General features: G+C 35.6%; 1 protein-coding gene across 1 annotated transcript in view; it reads right to left on the bottom strand.

Annotated features, from left to right (window-relative positions):
- The window catches only part of LOC121818338 (uncharacterized), a 249,146-nt gene that overhangs the window by 203,529 nt on the left and 28,381 nt on the right, over window positions 1-17,236 (bottom strand). The window contains exon 2 of the mRNA XM_060407856.1: window positions 10,054-10,095. Coding sequence (XP_060263839.1) covers window positions 10,054-10,095 — 42 coding nt within the window. The remainder of the gene's footprint in view (window positions 1-10,053; window positions 10,096-17,236) is intronic.

Raw genomic sequence — 17,236 nt, 5'->3', positions numbered from 1 at the left:
TGTGTGTGTGTGTGTGTGTGTGTGTGTATAGTAAAGGTAATGTTGGATTAATCACTTATAAAGTTAGTGAAAATTAGAAGATGAAAGTAGTAAAAAAATCTATAACTACAATCATTAATTAAGGGATAGACAAGATAAAAATATGTAAATTATGACATCAAAACATAAAAAAGTAAGTGAGAAGGAAAATGTAGTATTTTAGAATGCATTTGAACTTAGTTGTTAATAGACTTTATAAATGCAGGTTATTTTATATTAGCCTCATAGATACAAGCAAAAACCAATAGTAGACAGACAAGAGATAATGAGAAAGTAATCTCAGATGTCATCAAATCCCAAAGGAAGAGAAGAAGAAAGGAATAGAGAGGAACTACCAAACAGCCAGAAAACAACTCACAAAATGACAGTAAGTACATAACCATCAATAACTGCTACAAATGTAAATTGACTAAATGCTCCAATCAAAAGACACAGTGGTTGAATGGATAAAAGAACAAGACAAATCTATATGCTGGTTAAGAAGCTAACTTAAGGTTTAAGAATACAGAGACTGAAAATGAAGGAATGGAAAGAGATGTTCCATACAACTGAGGATCAAAAGAAAGCTGAGGTAGCTCTATTTATCTCAGGTAATATAGACTTTAATACAAAGACTGTAATAGGTGATGAAGGACATTGCATAATGATAAATAGGTCAACGCAACAAGGGATATAACATTAGTATTTATGAACCTAACATAGGAACACCTAAATATATAAGCAAATATTAACAGACATAAAGGGAGAAATAGAAAGCAAGACAATAATAGTGAGGGGTTTTAATACTCTACCTAAATGAATGGATAGATCATTCAGACAAAAAAAATTCTATAAGAAAACACTGGTCTTAACACATAAATGCACACGAAATATCTTTCAAAATAGACTGTACATGACCTGACAGGTTCACCATAGACATCTAAATAATTTTAAAAAGATTCAAATCACATGAAGCATCTTTCTTGACTACAATCTTGTGAAATTAGAAATAAAACATAAGACAAAAATGAAAAAATTACAAGTATGTGGAGAGTAAATAATATACCATTGAACAATCAATGTGTCAATGCAGAAATCAAAAGAGAAATCAAGAAAAGCCTTGACACAAATGAAAATGGAAATATAACATACCAAAATTCATGGGATACAGCAAGAGAAGTTCTAAGAGGGAAGTACACAGCAATATATTCCTACCTCAAGAAATAATTGCAAAAAAACAAATCTGACTTTACATCTTAAGGAACTATGGGAAAATAAAGCCTAAAGTTAGGAGAAGAAAGAAATAACAAATATGAGAGTGGAAATAAAAATTGACTGTTTGGATCACAATAAACTATGGAAAATTCTTCAAGAGATGGGAATACCAGACCACATGACCTGCCTCTTGAGAGACCTGTATGCAGGTCAGGAAGTAACAGTAAGAACTGGACATGGAACAACAGACTGGTTCCAAATAGGAAAAGGAGTACATCAAGTCTGTATATTGTCACCCTGCTCATTTAACTTATATGCAGAGTACATCATGAGAAACGTTGGGCTGGAAGAAGCACAAGCTGGAATCAAGATTGCCAGGAGAAATATCAATAACCTCAGCTATGAAGATGAGGTTACTGCCATCACCCATATGGCAGAAAGTGAAGAAAAACTAAAGAACCTCTTGATGAAAGTGAAAGAGGAGAGTGAAAAAGTTGGCTTAAAGCTCAACATTCAGAAAACAAAGATCATGGCATCTGGTCCCATCACTTCATGGCAAATAAATGGGGAAACATTGGAAACAGTGGCTGACTTTATTTTTGGGGGCTCCAAAATAACTGCAGACGGTGATTGCAGCTATGAAATTAAAAGATGCTTACTCCTTGGAATGAAAGTTATGACTAACCTAGACAGCATATTAAAAAGCAGAGATATTACTTTGTCAATAAAGGTCAGTATAGTCAAGGCTATGGTTTTTCCAGTGGTCATGTATGGATGTGAGAGTTGGACTGTGAAGAAAGCTGAGCACTGAAGAATTGATGCTTTTGAACTGTGGTGTTGGAGAAGACTCTTGAGAGTCCCTTGGACTCCAAGGAGATGTAGCCAGTCCATCCTAAAGGAGATCAGTCCTGGGTGTTCATTGGAGAGACTGATGTTGAAGCAGAAACTCCAATACTTTGGCCACCTGATGTGAAGAGCTGACTCATTTGGAAAGACCCTGATGCTGGGAAAGATTAAAGGCAGGAGGAGAAGGGGACGACAGAGGATGAGATGGTTGGATGGCATCATCAATTCAATAGACATGAGTTTGGATAAACTCTGGGAGTTGGTGATGGACAGGGAGGCCTGGTATACTGTGGTTCACGGCGTCACAAAGAGTTGGACACGACTGAGCAACTGAACTGAACTGAATAAAAAATAGAGACTAAAAAGACAATTTAAAAAGATCAAGAAAACTAACAGCTTGATTTTTGAAAAGATAAATTTCGTAAACTCCTAGTTAAACACATCAAGAAAAATAGAGGGATTCAAAATATAAAATGTGAAATGAAAGAGGATATATTACAACTGTTTCCAAAGAGATATAAAGGATCATAAGAGATTACAATTATATGATATCAAAGTGAACAACCTAGAAAAACAGATCAATTCATAGAAACATACCACCTGCAAAGGTTAATCATGGAGAAATGGAAAATCTGAATAGACCTATTATGAATAAGGAGATTAAATCAGTAATTAAAGAACCTCCCAAAATTAAAAATTCAGGACGAGACCAAGTGGATTCACTGATGAATTGTACCAGACAAAAAGAATAACAACATCTCAATCTTTTCCAATAACTTGAAGAGGAGGAAATGCTTCTATACTAATTTTACAGGGCCAGCATTATCCTGTTTTGTTTTGTTTTGTACATCTTTTAACACCAAAAACATTTTGCATTGGCATATAGCCACTTAACAATGTTTTGATTATTTCAGGTGAACAGAGAAGGGACTCAGCCATATATATATATATATATACACATATATACATATATGTGTATATATATATATATATATATATATATATATATATATATATATACATATATATATATACATATGACCATTCTCCACCCAACCTCCATCCCATCCAGGCTGTCACACAATATTGAGCAGAGTTCCGTGTGCTATACAATAGGATTTTGTTGGTATACATTTTAAATATAGCAGTGTGTACATGACCTTTCCAAAGTCCTTAACCGTCCCTTCCCCTTGGCAACCATAATTTTATTTTCTAAGTCTGTGTCTTTCTGTTTTGTAAGTAAATTCATTTGTATCATTTCTTTTTTAGATTCTACATATAAGGGATGCTATATAATATTTTTCCTTCTCTGGCTAAATTGCTTCACTCAATATGACACTTTCTAGGCCCATCCACATTGCTGCAAATGATTTTATTTCATTGCTTTTAATGGCTGAGTAATATTCCATTGTATGTCTATATACCACATCTTCTTTATCCATTCATCTGTCAACAGACATTTAGGTTGTTTCCATGTCTTGGTTATTGTAAACAGTGCTGTAAAGAACATCGGGGTACATGTATATTTTAGGGCCATGTTTTTCTCTGGATATATGCATACAAGTGGGATTGCACAGTCCATTCTTAGTTTTTAAAGGAACCTCCATACTGTCCTCCGTAGCGGCTGTACCAATTTACATCCCCACCAACAGTGCAGAAGGGTTCCCTTATCTCCACACCCTCTCTAGCATTTGTAGTTTGTGGAGTTTTTGTTCATAGCCATTGTAACCAGTTTGAGATGATATATTATTGTACTTTTGATTTGCATTTCTCTAACAACTAGCGATTTTGAACATAATTTCATGTGCCTTTGACCATCTGTCTTCTTTGGAGAAATGTCTATTTATGTTTTCTGCCCATTTTTGACTGGGTTGTTTATTTTGATGCTATTAAGTGTCATAAGCTGTTTGTAAATTTTGGAGACTAATGCTTTATCAGACACATCATTAGCATATAGTTTCTCCCAATCTGTGGGTTGTCTTTTTCTTTGTTTATTGTTTCCTTTGCTGTGCTAAAGCTTTTGAGTTTAAGTAGGTCCTATTTATTTATTTTTCCTTTTATATCCATTATTCTGGGAGATGAATTTAAAAAGATATTGCTGTGATTTATGTCAGAGTGTCCTGCCTATGTTTTCCTACAAGAGCTTTATAGTGTCTGGTCTAACATTTAGGTCTTTAATCAATTTTGAGCTTATTTTTGTGTATAGAATTAAGGAGTGGCCTAATTTCACCTTTTTTTTTTTTTTTACCTATGGCTGTCCAGTTTTCCAAGCACCATTTGTTGAAGAGACTGTCTTTCTAAAATTGTGTGGTCTTCCCTCCTTTGTAATAGATTAATTGACTATAGGTACATGGGTTTATTACTGGTATTCTATCCTGTTCCATTGATTTAATTTTTATTTTTGTGCCAGTATCATACTGTTTTGATGACTGTAACTTTATAGTGTAGTCTTAAGTAAGGGAGCCAGATTCCCTTAGCTTTGTTGTTCTTTTTCAAGTTTGATTTTGGCTTTTTGGGGTTTTCTGTGTCTCCATACAAATTCTGAGATATTTTTGTTCTAGTTCTGTGAAAAATGCCATTGGTAATTTGAAAGAGATTGTATTGAATCTATAGATTGCCTTGGATAGTACACTCATTTTGACAATACTGATTCTTCCAATCAACAAACATGGTATACCTTTCCATGTGTTACTATCTTTTTCTATTTCTCTCATCATTTTAGAGTTTTGGAGTACAGTTTGTTTGTCTCCTTCAGTTCAGTCACTCAGTTGTGTCTGACTCTTTGCAACTCCATGAACTGCAGCATGCTAGGCCTCCCTGTCCATCACCAACTCCCGGAATTCACCCAAACTCTTGTCCATCGAGTCAGTGATGCCATCCAGCCATCTCATCCTCAGTCGTCCCCTTCTCCTGCCCCCAATTCCTCCCAGCATCAGAGTCTTTTCCAATGAGTCAACTCTTCGCATGAAGTGGCCAAAGTATTGGAGCTTCAGCTTTAGCATCATTCCTTCCAAAGAAATCACAGGGCTGATCTCCTTCAGAATGGACTGGTCGGATTTCCTTGCAGTCCAAGGGACTCTCAAGAGTCTCATCCAACAGCACAGTTCAAAAGCATCAATTCTTCAGCACTCAGCTTTATTTATAGTCCAACTCTCATATCCATACATGACTACTGGAAAAACCATTGTAGGACCAGCATTATCCTGATATCACAGCCAGAAAAGAATACCACAAGAAAATAAAATTATAGGTCAAGATTCCTAAGGAACATAAATGCAAAAATGCTCAAAAATATCAGCAAACCAAATTAAATAATAAACTAAAAGGATCATCAACCATGATCAACTAGAATTAATTTAGGGATGCAAGGAAGATTTACCACCTGAAATTCAATCACTGTGATCATCATGTTACCAAAATGAAGAACCAAAATCATATGACCATCTCAATGCTGCTGCTGCTGCTAAGTCGCTTCAGTCATGTCTGACTCTGTGCAAGCCCATAGATGGCAGCCTACCAGGCTCTTCTGTCCCTGGGATTCTGTAGGCAAGAACACTGGAGTGGGTTGCCATTTCCTTCTCCAATGCATGAGAGTGAAAAGTGAAAGTGAAGTTGCTTAGTTGTGTCCAACTTCATGATCCCATGGACTGCAGCCCACCAAGCTCCTCCGTCCATGGGATTTTCCAAGCAAAAGTACTGGAGTGGGGTGCCATTGCCTTCTCCGGACCATCTCAATAGATACAAGAAAAGCAACTGAAGAAATTCAACATACATTTGTGATAAAATGTATTTTATCTCAATATATTGGATATAATGGCAACTACCTCAACATAATAAAAGGTATATAAGGCAAGCCCACAGGTAATGGTATACTCAATGCTGAAGAGTTGAAAATTTTCCTCTAAGGTCAGGAACAAGACAAGGATGCTAACCTCACTCTAGTTCCTTTTTATTCAACATAGTACTGGAAGTTCTAGGCAGAGTACTTTGTCAAGAAAAAAGTGAAAAATACGTGAATTGAAAAGGAAAAAGTAAAACTGTCACTACTTGCATTTGAGTAGATTTTATATATGGAAAATCCTAAAAATTCCACTAAATAAAAGTTAGAACTAATAAATTATATAAAGTTATAGGATAAGAAATCAATATGAAAAATCCTGTATATTTCTATAGAATAAAAACAAACTATCAATAATGAAATACCATTTACAATTGTATCAAAATAATAAAATAGTTTGTGACAATCAAGGAGGTGAATGATATGCATACTGAAAACTGTAAACATGATTGAAATAAAAATATAGAAATCAATGGAAAGATACTCTTTGCTTATATGTTGGAGGAATTAATATTATTAAAAGGCCTATACTACCCAAAGAAATTTACAGAGTAAATACAATCCCTATTAATAGTCCAATGATGTTTTCTCATAAAAAATAAAGCAAAAAATTCAAAAATCTGTGTGGAACCACAAAAGACTCTGAATAGTCAAAGCAAGCCTGAGAAAGAACATAGCTGGAGGCATCATCCTCCCTCATTGCAAACTATATTACAAAGCTATGCTAATCAAAAGAATATGGAATTGGCATTAAAAAGACACATAGCTCAAAGAAACAGAATATGAGAGCCAAAAAATATACCCATGTATATATGGTCAATTAATTTTTGACAAAGGAGGTAAAAGTCCATAATGGTGTCAGGATTGATTCTTCTATAAATGTTTGTGGGTAAACATGACAACCACATGAAAAAGAATAAAACTAGAGCATTTGTCTTACACCCATACACAAAAATCAGCTCAAAATGGATTAAATATTTAAATGTAAAGTCTGAAATCATAAAACTTCTAGGTGGCAAACTATTTACTTGATTCACTCTTAGAAATTATCTTTTGGATCTAACTCCAAAGGCAACAAAAGCAAAAATAAATAAGTAGGACTTCTTCAAACTAAAATACTTGTACATCACAAACAAAATCATCAACAAAATAAAATGGCAATCTATTGAATGGGGGAAAGTATTTGCAAATCATATCTCTGATAAAATGTTAATATTCAAAATATATAAAGAACTCATAAAATATAGTAGCCAAAAACAAATAATCCAGTTAAAAATGAGCAGAAGACCTGAATAGGTCTTCTTCCAAAGAAGACATTAAGGCACATGAAAAGATGCCCAACATCACTAATCATCAGGGAAATGCAAATGAAAACCACAGTGAGATATGACCTTATACTCGTTAGAATGGCTATTATCTAAAATACAAGAAATAACAAGCATCAATGAGGATAAGAAGTAAAGGGAATTTTGTGCACTATTGTTATAGAAAACATTCTAGAGGTTTCTCAAAACAATAAAAATAGATGTGATCCAGAAACTTCACTTCTGGATATTTAAATGAAGAAAATAAAAATACTAATTTAAAAAGATTTATGCACTTCGATGTTCACTGCAGCATTACTGACATTAGTCAAAATATGGAAACAACCTATGTTTTTCTCAAATGATTAATGGATAACAAATATGTAACATGTATAGAATCAGGAATAAAGTCATAAATAAGAATGAAATCTTGCCATTTGTGACAACAGGGACGGACTTTGAGGTCACTGTGCTACATGAAATGATTCAGAAAAAGAAAGAGAGATACCATATAATCCCACTTTTACGTGGAATCTAAAAAAAAGATGAACATAAAAATATCTGAGCTTAGAGGCATAGAGAGCAGAATAATGGTTCTCAGAGAGAAGAGGGTCTGGAGGGGTGAAATGAGTGAAGAGAATCAAAAGGTACAAACTTCCTGTTATAAACGATATAAGTCAAGTGATGTAATGTATAGCATGGTGACAACAATTAATAATATAGTATTACATTTTGAAAGTTGCTAACAGAGTATACCTTAAAAGTTTTCATCATAAGAAAAAATGTAGTTATGTAAGGTGGTGTATATTTAAATTTATTGTAGTGATCAGTTCACAATGTATGTAAATATCAAGCTATTATGTTCCAATTCTTGAGTTGTGGGTTTATGGGTATTCACTGATTCATTAATTATAAACCTACTTTTAAAATCTACTTTTATAAACCTACTTTTAAAATTTAAGGAAAGTAAATTACACATGTTAAAATCTTTAAGAAGCAATATACAAAGCAAATGATAAAATGAAAGAGCCTGCTGATAAGAGAACTATAAAAATACCTATGGCATACTCACGGCAGGGATATTATAAACCAGTGAAAGTGAAGGCAATTTAGTCAAATAAATTAAGATGAATGGATCTTAGAATCATAATATTGTGGGACTAAAGCAAGTACCAGAAAGCTATATATATTTTAACACCTTTTAAAAATTGCTACAGCATAGTAAAAGTTAAACATTATATTATTTAGCTATACATTTAGCTATATTATTTAGCTATTATTTAGCTATTTAGCTATGCTTAATGATAAAACAGTTACTAGTTTTATAAAATCATTGATTATTGATGAGGCAGGGGGTATTGTGTGGCTTGGGGTATATCAGTTCCCTGACCAGGGATTGAACCTAGGCCACGTCAGTGAAGATTGGAATCCTGATCAGTAGACAACAAAGGAACTCCCTAAAATTATATTTAAAAGACAAAAATATTCAGACAGGGGAGAGGCATGTGGGATGAAAGAGGGGAGAAGCACATCATTCCAATTCTTGAGTTGTGGGTTTATAGGTATTCACTGATTCATTAATTATAAACCTACTTTTAAAATCTACTTTTATAAACCTACTTTTACAATTTAAGGAAAGTATATTATATATGTTAAAATCTTTAAGAAGCAATATGCAAAGCAAATGATAAAATGAAACCACATTTTTGCTTTTTCCCTGAGTCTGGAAAATCCCCTGGAGAAGGAAATGGAAAATCACTCCAGTATTCTTGCCTAGAAAATTCAATGGATGGAGGAGCCTGGTGGGCTATAGTCCATGGGGTTACAAAGAGTTGGACACAACTGAGCAACTTCACTTTTGTTTTTAAAAACAACGATATGACATTTTATATATGTTTATATTATTTCTGAATAGGGGATACAACTGTAAAAAGACAAGCACCAAACAATGAACAATAACTGTTTCTCGGGTGTGTGTGATTTTCACGGGGTTGCAAAGAGACATGGAGCAAACTGCAAGTTTTATATCTCTGTATTGCATGAAATTTAATTTATAAAAACTTTAGAAATTAAATTTGAAGGTGTGAGGTAGATATTTATGACTAACATTTTTCTTGCTAACAAATAATAGTGCCATTTTAAAACGCCATTAAAAGTCATGATTAAGCTAAAGCATTTCTTGCCAGTACATGCCACCCTCCTACACATACACCACAGATTAAAACATAAATTCATAGGAATATAAAGAAGTACACCATAAAATCTAGTTTGCCCTAAGTATTTCATGTTATGGAAGTACCAAATAACCAATGAAAATCAAAGGCCAAATTTCACAATATCTCCTGCATCACTACTCAAACTCCATTGTTATTCAATGTAATGCATCAGTGTAATCAACTTTGTATTTTGTATCTATAAATGCAATGAAAGAATCACAATTCTCACATAAAAAGTACAAGTTAGAACACTTTCTTCATAAAAGATATGAGAATTCCAGTTAACCTTCCTCAAAATATTCACAATTTTCTCTGTATACACTATAAATTATTCCTACACACACTGTATATGTGAAAATGCATACCAAAGTGTTTCGTTTTAGAAAAAAAATTCAGGAAATCAAACACAGCAAAGTACTTTGAAAAAATATAACTGCTTTGCAAATGCTCAGTGTAATTTTAAACAAAGTCAAATCATAGTAAAAAAAAATAAGTTATGCCCTCTTAACTGCAAGAAAAGAAGTTCTGATAATAAGTTTTGAACTGAATATTAAAAAGACTATAGTATATGTGAAATATTTTATTTTACAAAGCAAAATCTTGGGAGGTCACTTACCACATCTATCATATCAGATTCCATTTCACGGCTGAGATCAGACTACAAGAAAAATAAATTAGAAGTTAGTGTATAACTGTAGACATAAAATCTGTTATTTATTTATTTTTGAGGGTATGGAATAAATATTAAATAATAATGCAAGTGTGTTTCAAATGATATATTCATTTCCAAGTTATAAAAAGGCATCCTCCAAAATCTGAGGGACTTGCACCAATCTGAGAGGTCCCTGTCTTGCAACAGATGAATTTTTATCTATTTATGTTTATTGTGATATGATAAATTTTGACTTATTCTACCATATTATTTTATCTTTCATATACCATATATTTTTCTTGGCCCATTTATTTCATCTTCCCTGTACTTTATTAAAATATATTTTCTTTAAAAAAAAAGAAAAAAAGAAAAAAATTCTTGAAGCAGCTGAGAAAAACGACTTTTTCATGAGAGACCAGAAGGTATAATCACAATTTGGAATTTATATCCAGTGAAACTATCTTCAGAAAATGAATGTGAAATAAAAATATTTTCTTAAGGAAAGGAAACTAAAAAAAAATAAAAATAAAAAAATATATTTTCTTAATTTTCTTTGTTTCCTACTCTACTGGTCAAGATATTATACCTTTTATATGTTCCTTTAATGTAAAATTTTTAATATGCATAAAAATCTGTTTAATAAAAATCTGTATCCTCCTTGGAACAATACAGTAACCTTAAACCTCTTGTATTTCAATCTCTTCAATTTTTTTCTGTTAACATTGTCCAAGATTTAATTTCCATTTTTTTCTTCACATGACAAATGACAAGTTTCACTTAACTGCCAAAGCTTTTAAAGATAAATGACATGTTTGATGGTTTTCCTGACTACCACAGTTTCTTTTAAGAAATTTATTTATTTTTATAACAAATGACATACAACTGCATGAGTATCATAAATATATACCTGATGATGTTTTTGCTTATATATATACCTCTACAATCACAACATGAGTCAGAATACAGTAACTTTCTAGCAACTTAAGGTATTCTCATGTTCCTTCTTAGACTATATCCCAAGTAGTAACCAATATTCTATCTCAAAGTCAATTTTTGTCTGCTTTGAACCTCATACAAATGAAAGCATACTTTTGTATAAAAAACAAAGTTTTGTCTGAGGCTTTTTTTTTTCCAGTCAGGGCTTCCCAGGTGGCACCAGAGGTAAAGAACCTGCCTGTCAATGCGGGAGACATAAGAAAGGCAAGTTTGATCCCTGGGTTGGGAAGATCCCCTGGAGCAGGGAATTACAACCCACTCCAGTATTTCCTGGAGAATCCCCAAGGAGTCTCAAAGAGTTGGACAGCTAAATCATCTTAGCACAAGGCATGCGTACTATCTCGAAGAGTCATTCAGGTTACTGAACAGTTTTTAGTTTCAGTTTTTAGTTTTTAGTTTTAGTTTCAGTTTTACACGAGGCATCTTTCCCTATCTAACAATTTTAATCTCTGTGTCTTCATATATAAAGTATAACTCATAAAAACACTTCAGTTAAGTTCAGTTCAGTTGCTAAGTCGTGTTCAACTTTTTGCGACCCCATGAATTGCAGCACGCCAGGCCTCCCTGTATATCAGCAACTCGCAGAGTTCACTCAAACTCACGTCCATCGAGTTGGTGAAGCCATCCGGCCATTTCATCCTCTGTAGTCCCCTTTTCCTCCTGCACTCAATCACCCCCAGCATCACAGTCTTTTCCAATGAGTCAACTCTTCGCGTGAGGTGGCCAAAATACTGGAGTTTCGCTTTATCATCATTCCTTCCAAAGAACACCGAGGGCTGATCTCCTTTAGAATGTACTGGTTGGATCTCCTTGCAGTCCATGGGACTCACAAGAATCTTCTCCAACACCACAGTTCAAAAGCATCAATTCTTCAGTGCTCAGCTTTCTTCACAGTACAACTGTCACATCCATACATGACTACTGGAAAAACCATTGCCTTGACTAGACGGACCTTTGTTGGCAAAGTAATGTCTCTGCTTTTGAATATGCTATCTAGGTTGGTCATAACCTTCCTTTCAAAGAGTAAGCGTCTTTTAATTTCATGGCTGCAATCACAATCTGTCATTATTTTGGAGCCCAACAAAATAAATTTTGACACAGTTTCCACTTTTTCCCGGTCTATTTCCCATGAATGATGGGACCAGATGCTATGATCTTAGTTTTCTTAATGTTGAGCTTTAAGCCAACTTTTCCACTCTCCTCTTTCACTTTCATTAAGAGGCTTTTTAGTTCCTCTTGACTTTCTGCCATAAGGGTGGTGTTATCTACATATCTGAGGTTATTGAGATTTCTCCCAGCAATCTTGATTCCAGCTTGTGCTTCTTCCAGCCCAGCGTTTCTCATCATGTACTCTGCATAGAAGTTAAAAAAGCAGGGTGACAATATACAGACTTGATGTACTCCTTTTCCTATTTGGAACCACTCTGTTGTTCCATGTCCAGTTCTAACTGTTGCTTCCTGACCTGCATATAGGTTTCTCAAGAGGCAGGTCAGGTGGTCTGGTATTCCACCTCTTTCAGAATTTTCCACAGTTTATTGTGATCCACACTGTCAAAGGCTTTGGCATTGTCAATAAACCAGAAATAGATGTTTTTCTGGAACTCTCTGGCTTTTTCCATGATCCAGTGGATGTTGGCACTTTTATCTCTGGTTCCTCTGCCTTTTCTAAAACCAGCTTGAACATCAGGGAGTTCATGGTTCACGTATAGCTGAAGCCTGCCTTGGAGAATTTTGAGCATTACTTTACTAGCGTGTGAGATGAGTGCAACTGTGTGGTAGTTTGATCATTCTTCAGCATTGCGTTTCTTTGGGATTAGAATGAAAATTGATCTTTTCCAGTCCTGTGGCCATTGCTGAGTTTTCCAAATTTGCTGGCATATTGAGTGCAGCAATTTCACAGCATCATCTTTCAGGATTTGAAGAAGCTCCACTGGAATCCCCATCATCTCCACTAGCTTGGTTCATAGTGATGCTTTCTAAGGCCCACTTGACTTCACATTCCAGGATGTATGGGTCTAGGTGAGTGATCATACCACCGTGATTATCTTGGTCATTAAGATCTTTTTTGTATAGTTCTTCTGTGTATTCTTGCCACCTCTTAATATCTTCTGCTTCTGTTAGGTCCATACCATTCTGTCCTTTATTGAGCCCATCTTTGCATGAAATCTTCTTGTGTTATCTCTAGTTTTCTTGAAGAGATCTCTAGTGTTTCCCATTCTGTTGTTTTCCTCTATTTCTTTGTATTGATCACTGAGGAAGGCTTTCTTATCTCTTTTTGCTATTCTTTGGAGCTATGCATTCAGATGCTTATATCTTTCCTTTTCTCCTTTGCTTTTCACTTCTCTTCTTTGCACACCTATTTGTAAAGCCTCTTATACAGGCATTTTGCCTTTTTGCGTTTCTTTTCCATGGGGATGGTCTTGATCCCTGTCTCCTGTACAATGTCACGAACCTCCGTCCATAGTTCATTAGGCACTGTATCTATCAGATCTAGTCCCTTAAATCTATTTCTCACTTCCACTGTATAATCATAAGGGTTTTGATTTCGGTCATACCTGAATGGTCTATTGGTTTTGCCTACTTTCTTCAATTTAAATCTGAATTTGGCAATAAGGAGCTCATGATCTGAGCCACAGTCAGCTCCCGGTCTTGTTTTTGCTGACCGTATAGAGATTCTCCATCTTTGGCTGCAAAGAATATAATCAATCTGATTTTGGTGTTGACCATCTCGTCATGTCTGTGAGTAGAGTCTTCTCTTGTGTTGTTGGAAGAGGGTGTTTTCTATGACCAGTGTGTTCTCTTGGCAAAACTCTTTTAGAGTTTGCCCTGCTTCGTTCTGTACTTCCAGGCCATATGTGCCTGTTACCCCAGTTGTTTCTTGACTTTCTACTTTTAGATTCCAGTCCCCTATAATGAAAAGGACATCTTTTTTTTTTGGTGTTAGTTCCAAAAGGTCTTGTAGGTCTTCATAGAACCGTTCAACTTCAGCTTTTACAGTGTTACTGATTGGGGCATAGACTTGGATTACTATGATATTGAATGGTTTGCCTTGGAAATGAACAGAGATCATTCTGTCGTTTTTGAGATTGCATTCAAGTACTGCATTTTGGACTCTTTTGTTTACCATGATGGCTACTCCATTTCTTCTAAAGGATTCCTGCCCACAGTAGTAGATATAATGGTCATCTGAGTTAAGTTCACCTATTCCAGTCCATTTAAGTTCGCTGATTCCTAGAATGTCGACGTTCACTCTTGTCATATCCTTTTTGACCACTTCCAATTTGCCTTGATTCATGGATCTCACATTCCAGGTTCCTATGCAATATTGCCCTTTACAGCATCAGACCTTGCTTCTATCACCAGTCACATCCACAAGTGGGTATTGTTTTTCTCTGGCTCCCTCCCTTCATTCTTTCTGGAATTATTTCTCCACTGATCTCCAGTAGCATATTGGGCACATACTGACCTGGGGAGTTCCTCTTTCAGTATCCTATGATTTTGCCTTTTCATACTGTTCATGGGGTTCTCAAGGCAAGAATTCTGAATAAAAACACGTAGCCCTATTTTAATAGTTTTAAAATCTTTGTCTTTCAAGTGGAAGATTAAGCTATTTATATTTAAGGTAACTCGATATAGTTGTAATTATATCTATAATTTTATAGCATTTGTTTGTCTTTTTTTCCTCTTTGTTGCTTTATTCCAATTTATTGGAGGGGTTGGATTAAACATTTTCAGTGTTCTTCTTTTCCTCAGCTATTTGGTTTTGGCTTCTACTATCTTTGTATTCTTTCCATGGTTACTCTAAAGCATGTTTTTAGAATGTGGCTTTGGAAAAATTCTGTGAGTCCCCAAGGTCTTTCAAGGGTGTTAAAAAGAGAAAATTACTTCTATAATAATATTGAGTATTTGCATTTTTTACTTTTTTATTAGAATAGATCAGAGTATTTCAGAAGGTCATACCATGCACTATCACAATATATTAAATGGAGAAGCAATAAAAATATTCAGTTATCTTCTATTAAACTCTAATAAAAGGGATTTCTAAAATATAAAAGATGTAACTATTCTTATTTTCTGTTTTAGAGAAAGTTATTTTTAGAAATACATCTTATTTATTTTACCAAGTAGTAAGTTCTTTATTGCAACATTCACATGAATTAATACCTATTTTTACAAATTATCAGTTTGAATTTTTAATATGGTAGCTATCAATAGATTTAACCCACATAAACAAAGGTTTTTTGGAGTATAAAAATAATTATTAAGACTGTAAATAAAGGAAGGCCTAAGATGGCAGAAGAATAGGACAGGAAGACCACTTTCTCCCCCACAATTCATTGAAAGATCCTTTAATTGCTGAGCAACTTCCACAAAACAACTTCTGAAAGCTGGCAGAGGACATCAGGCACCTAGAAAGGAAGCTCATTCTCTTTGACAGGAGGTATAACAAAATATGAGACAAAAAGAGAGGCAAAAGTGTTAGGGATGGGGAGACCTGTCCCAGGGAGGGAGTCGTGAAGGAGTAGAAGCTTCCAAATACCAGGAAACCCTCTTACTGGTGGGTCTATGGGGAGTTTTGGAATCTCAGAGGCAACATAACCAGGAGGAAACACGCATGCACATGCACACACACACACACACACACACACACACACACACACACACACACACACAGAATATGCGGCTAACTGCAACTCCCAGTGGAGAAGTAGCCCAGATGCTTGTGTCCGCCATCAGTGAGCAGGGGTTGAACAGAGAGGCAAGGGGTTGAATGCTAAGGGTAAAGACCAGGCCTGAATGCCCTGAGGACAATCTGAGGGTGCTAACATGACATAGCATCCCAAACTGTGGGAAAGCCAGAGAGAAAGAAAAGAGAAAGAGAGAAAGAGAGAAAGAGAGAAAGAGAAAGAGAGAGAGAGAGAGAGAGAGAGAGAGAGAGAGAGAGAGAGAGAGAGAGAACTTTCCTTGCAAAAACTCTAACCTAAGGTGCACCCTGCCTGCTCCCAAAACAAAAGATTGAGAGAATACCAAAGGAGACCTAGCTGGCTGCAAACTGGCCCATCCCCACACCAGAGGCAGAGAGGCAGGCTGATGACAACTCCAACTAGAAGGCAAGGGGCAGTCTTGGAACCAGAGATGGCATCCACCAAACTGTGAGGAAGCTCCAAGTTGCTAACCAAATCTCCGTGGGATCCTGGTCACTTGATATCTGACAGGAGGGTCTCAGCCTGAGATCAGCTCCCCAGAGGAGACACACAGCACACCTGAAATGGCACTATTGCTGTGTACCCAGGAAACTGAGCAGCCAGGACCGGGGAGGTGATTAAGATGCACAGCCCACTTGGGACAGTGTGTTCGCCAAGCACCTTGTCACCTAAGCTCCTCAGACCTGGGAAGGGCACAAAACATATGGCTAAACAAGTCTGTGCCTTTGTGGAGTACCCAAGTACCTGAACCTGAGCAGCTTAGACCTGGGAAATGCACGCCTCCCAGGGATCACTTTGGACAGTTCCCCAGTAGAGCAACCTGGAGCCTGAGCAGTGTAGACCAGGAAAGCACAGGTGCTGTGAGCTGGGGCAAACCCAGTGTGGGTCATACACTGTGAGAACTCCACACACACACCAGAGATATTTGTTTCCAGTGTTACTCCATCCAAAGCACAACTGAACATGTGAGCCTAAATAAGTGACCACCTTCGCCCCCCTGTGTATGGGTGGAAATTAGACACTGAAGAGACTTGCAAGCAGAGGAAGCCAAAATATACAAAGAAGAGGGAACTGCTCTGGAAGTGACAGGTGCAACAGATTAAAAACATACAGTTAGCATTGACTAAGCATTGGAAGGGGCCCATAAACCTTGAGAAGAAGTATAATCTGAAACAAGGAACTATCTGAAACTGAACTGACCCCACACTGCCCTCAACAGCTCCAGAGAAATTCCTAGATACATTTTTACTATTATCATTTTTTAATTTTTATTTCTAAGTTCTTTATTACTCCCTTAATTTTCAATTTTATAACCTACTATGCCCTTGCAAAAAAAGGCCTTATTTTTAAAGCAAGTTTCAAATATATATTTTATAATTTTTGTGATTGATTTTGTTGTATATTTTTATTATTGTCTATTGAGAATCTAACATCTACTCTAGATT

This window comes from Ovis aries, chromosome X (genome assembly GCF_016772045.2).
Source record: "Ovis aries strain OAR_USU_Benz2616 breed Rambouillet chromosome X, ARS-UI_Ramb_v3.0, whole genome shotgun sequence".
Classification (NCBI taxonomy): domain Eukaryota; kingdom Metazoa; phylum Chordata; class Mammalia; order Artiodactyla; family Bovidae; genus Ovis; species Ovis aries.
The sequence above is the reverse complement of the archived record's forward strand: the minus strand, read 5'-3'. Positions and strand labels throughout refer to the sequence as shown.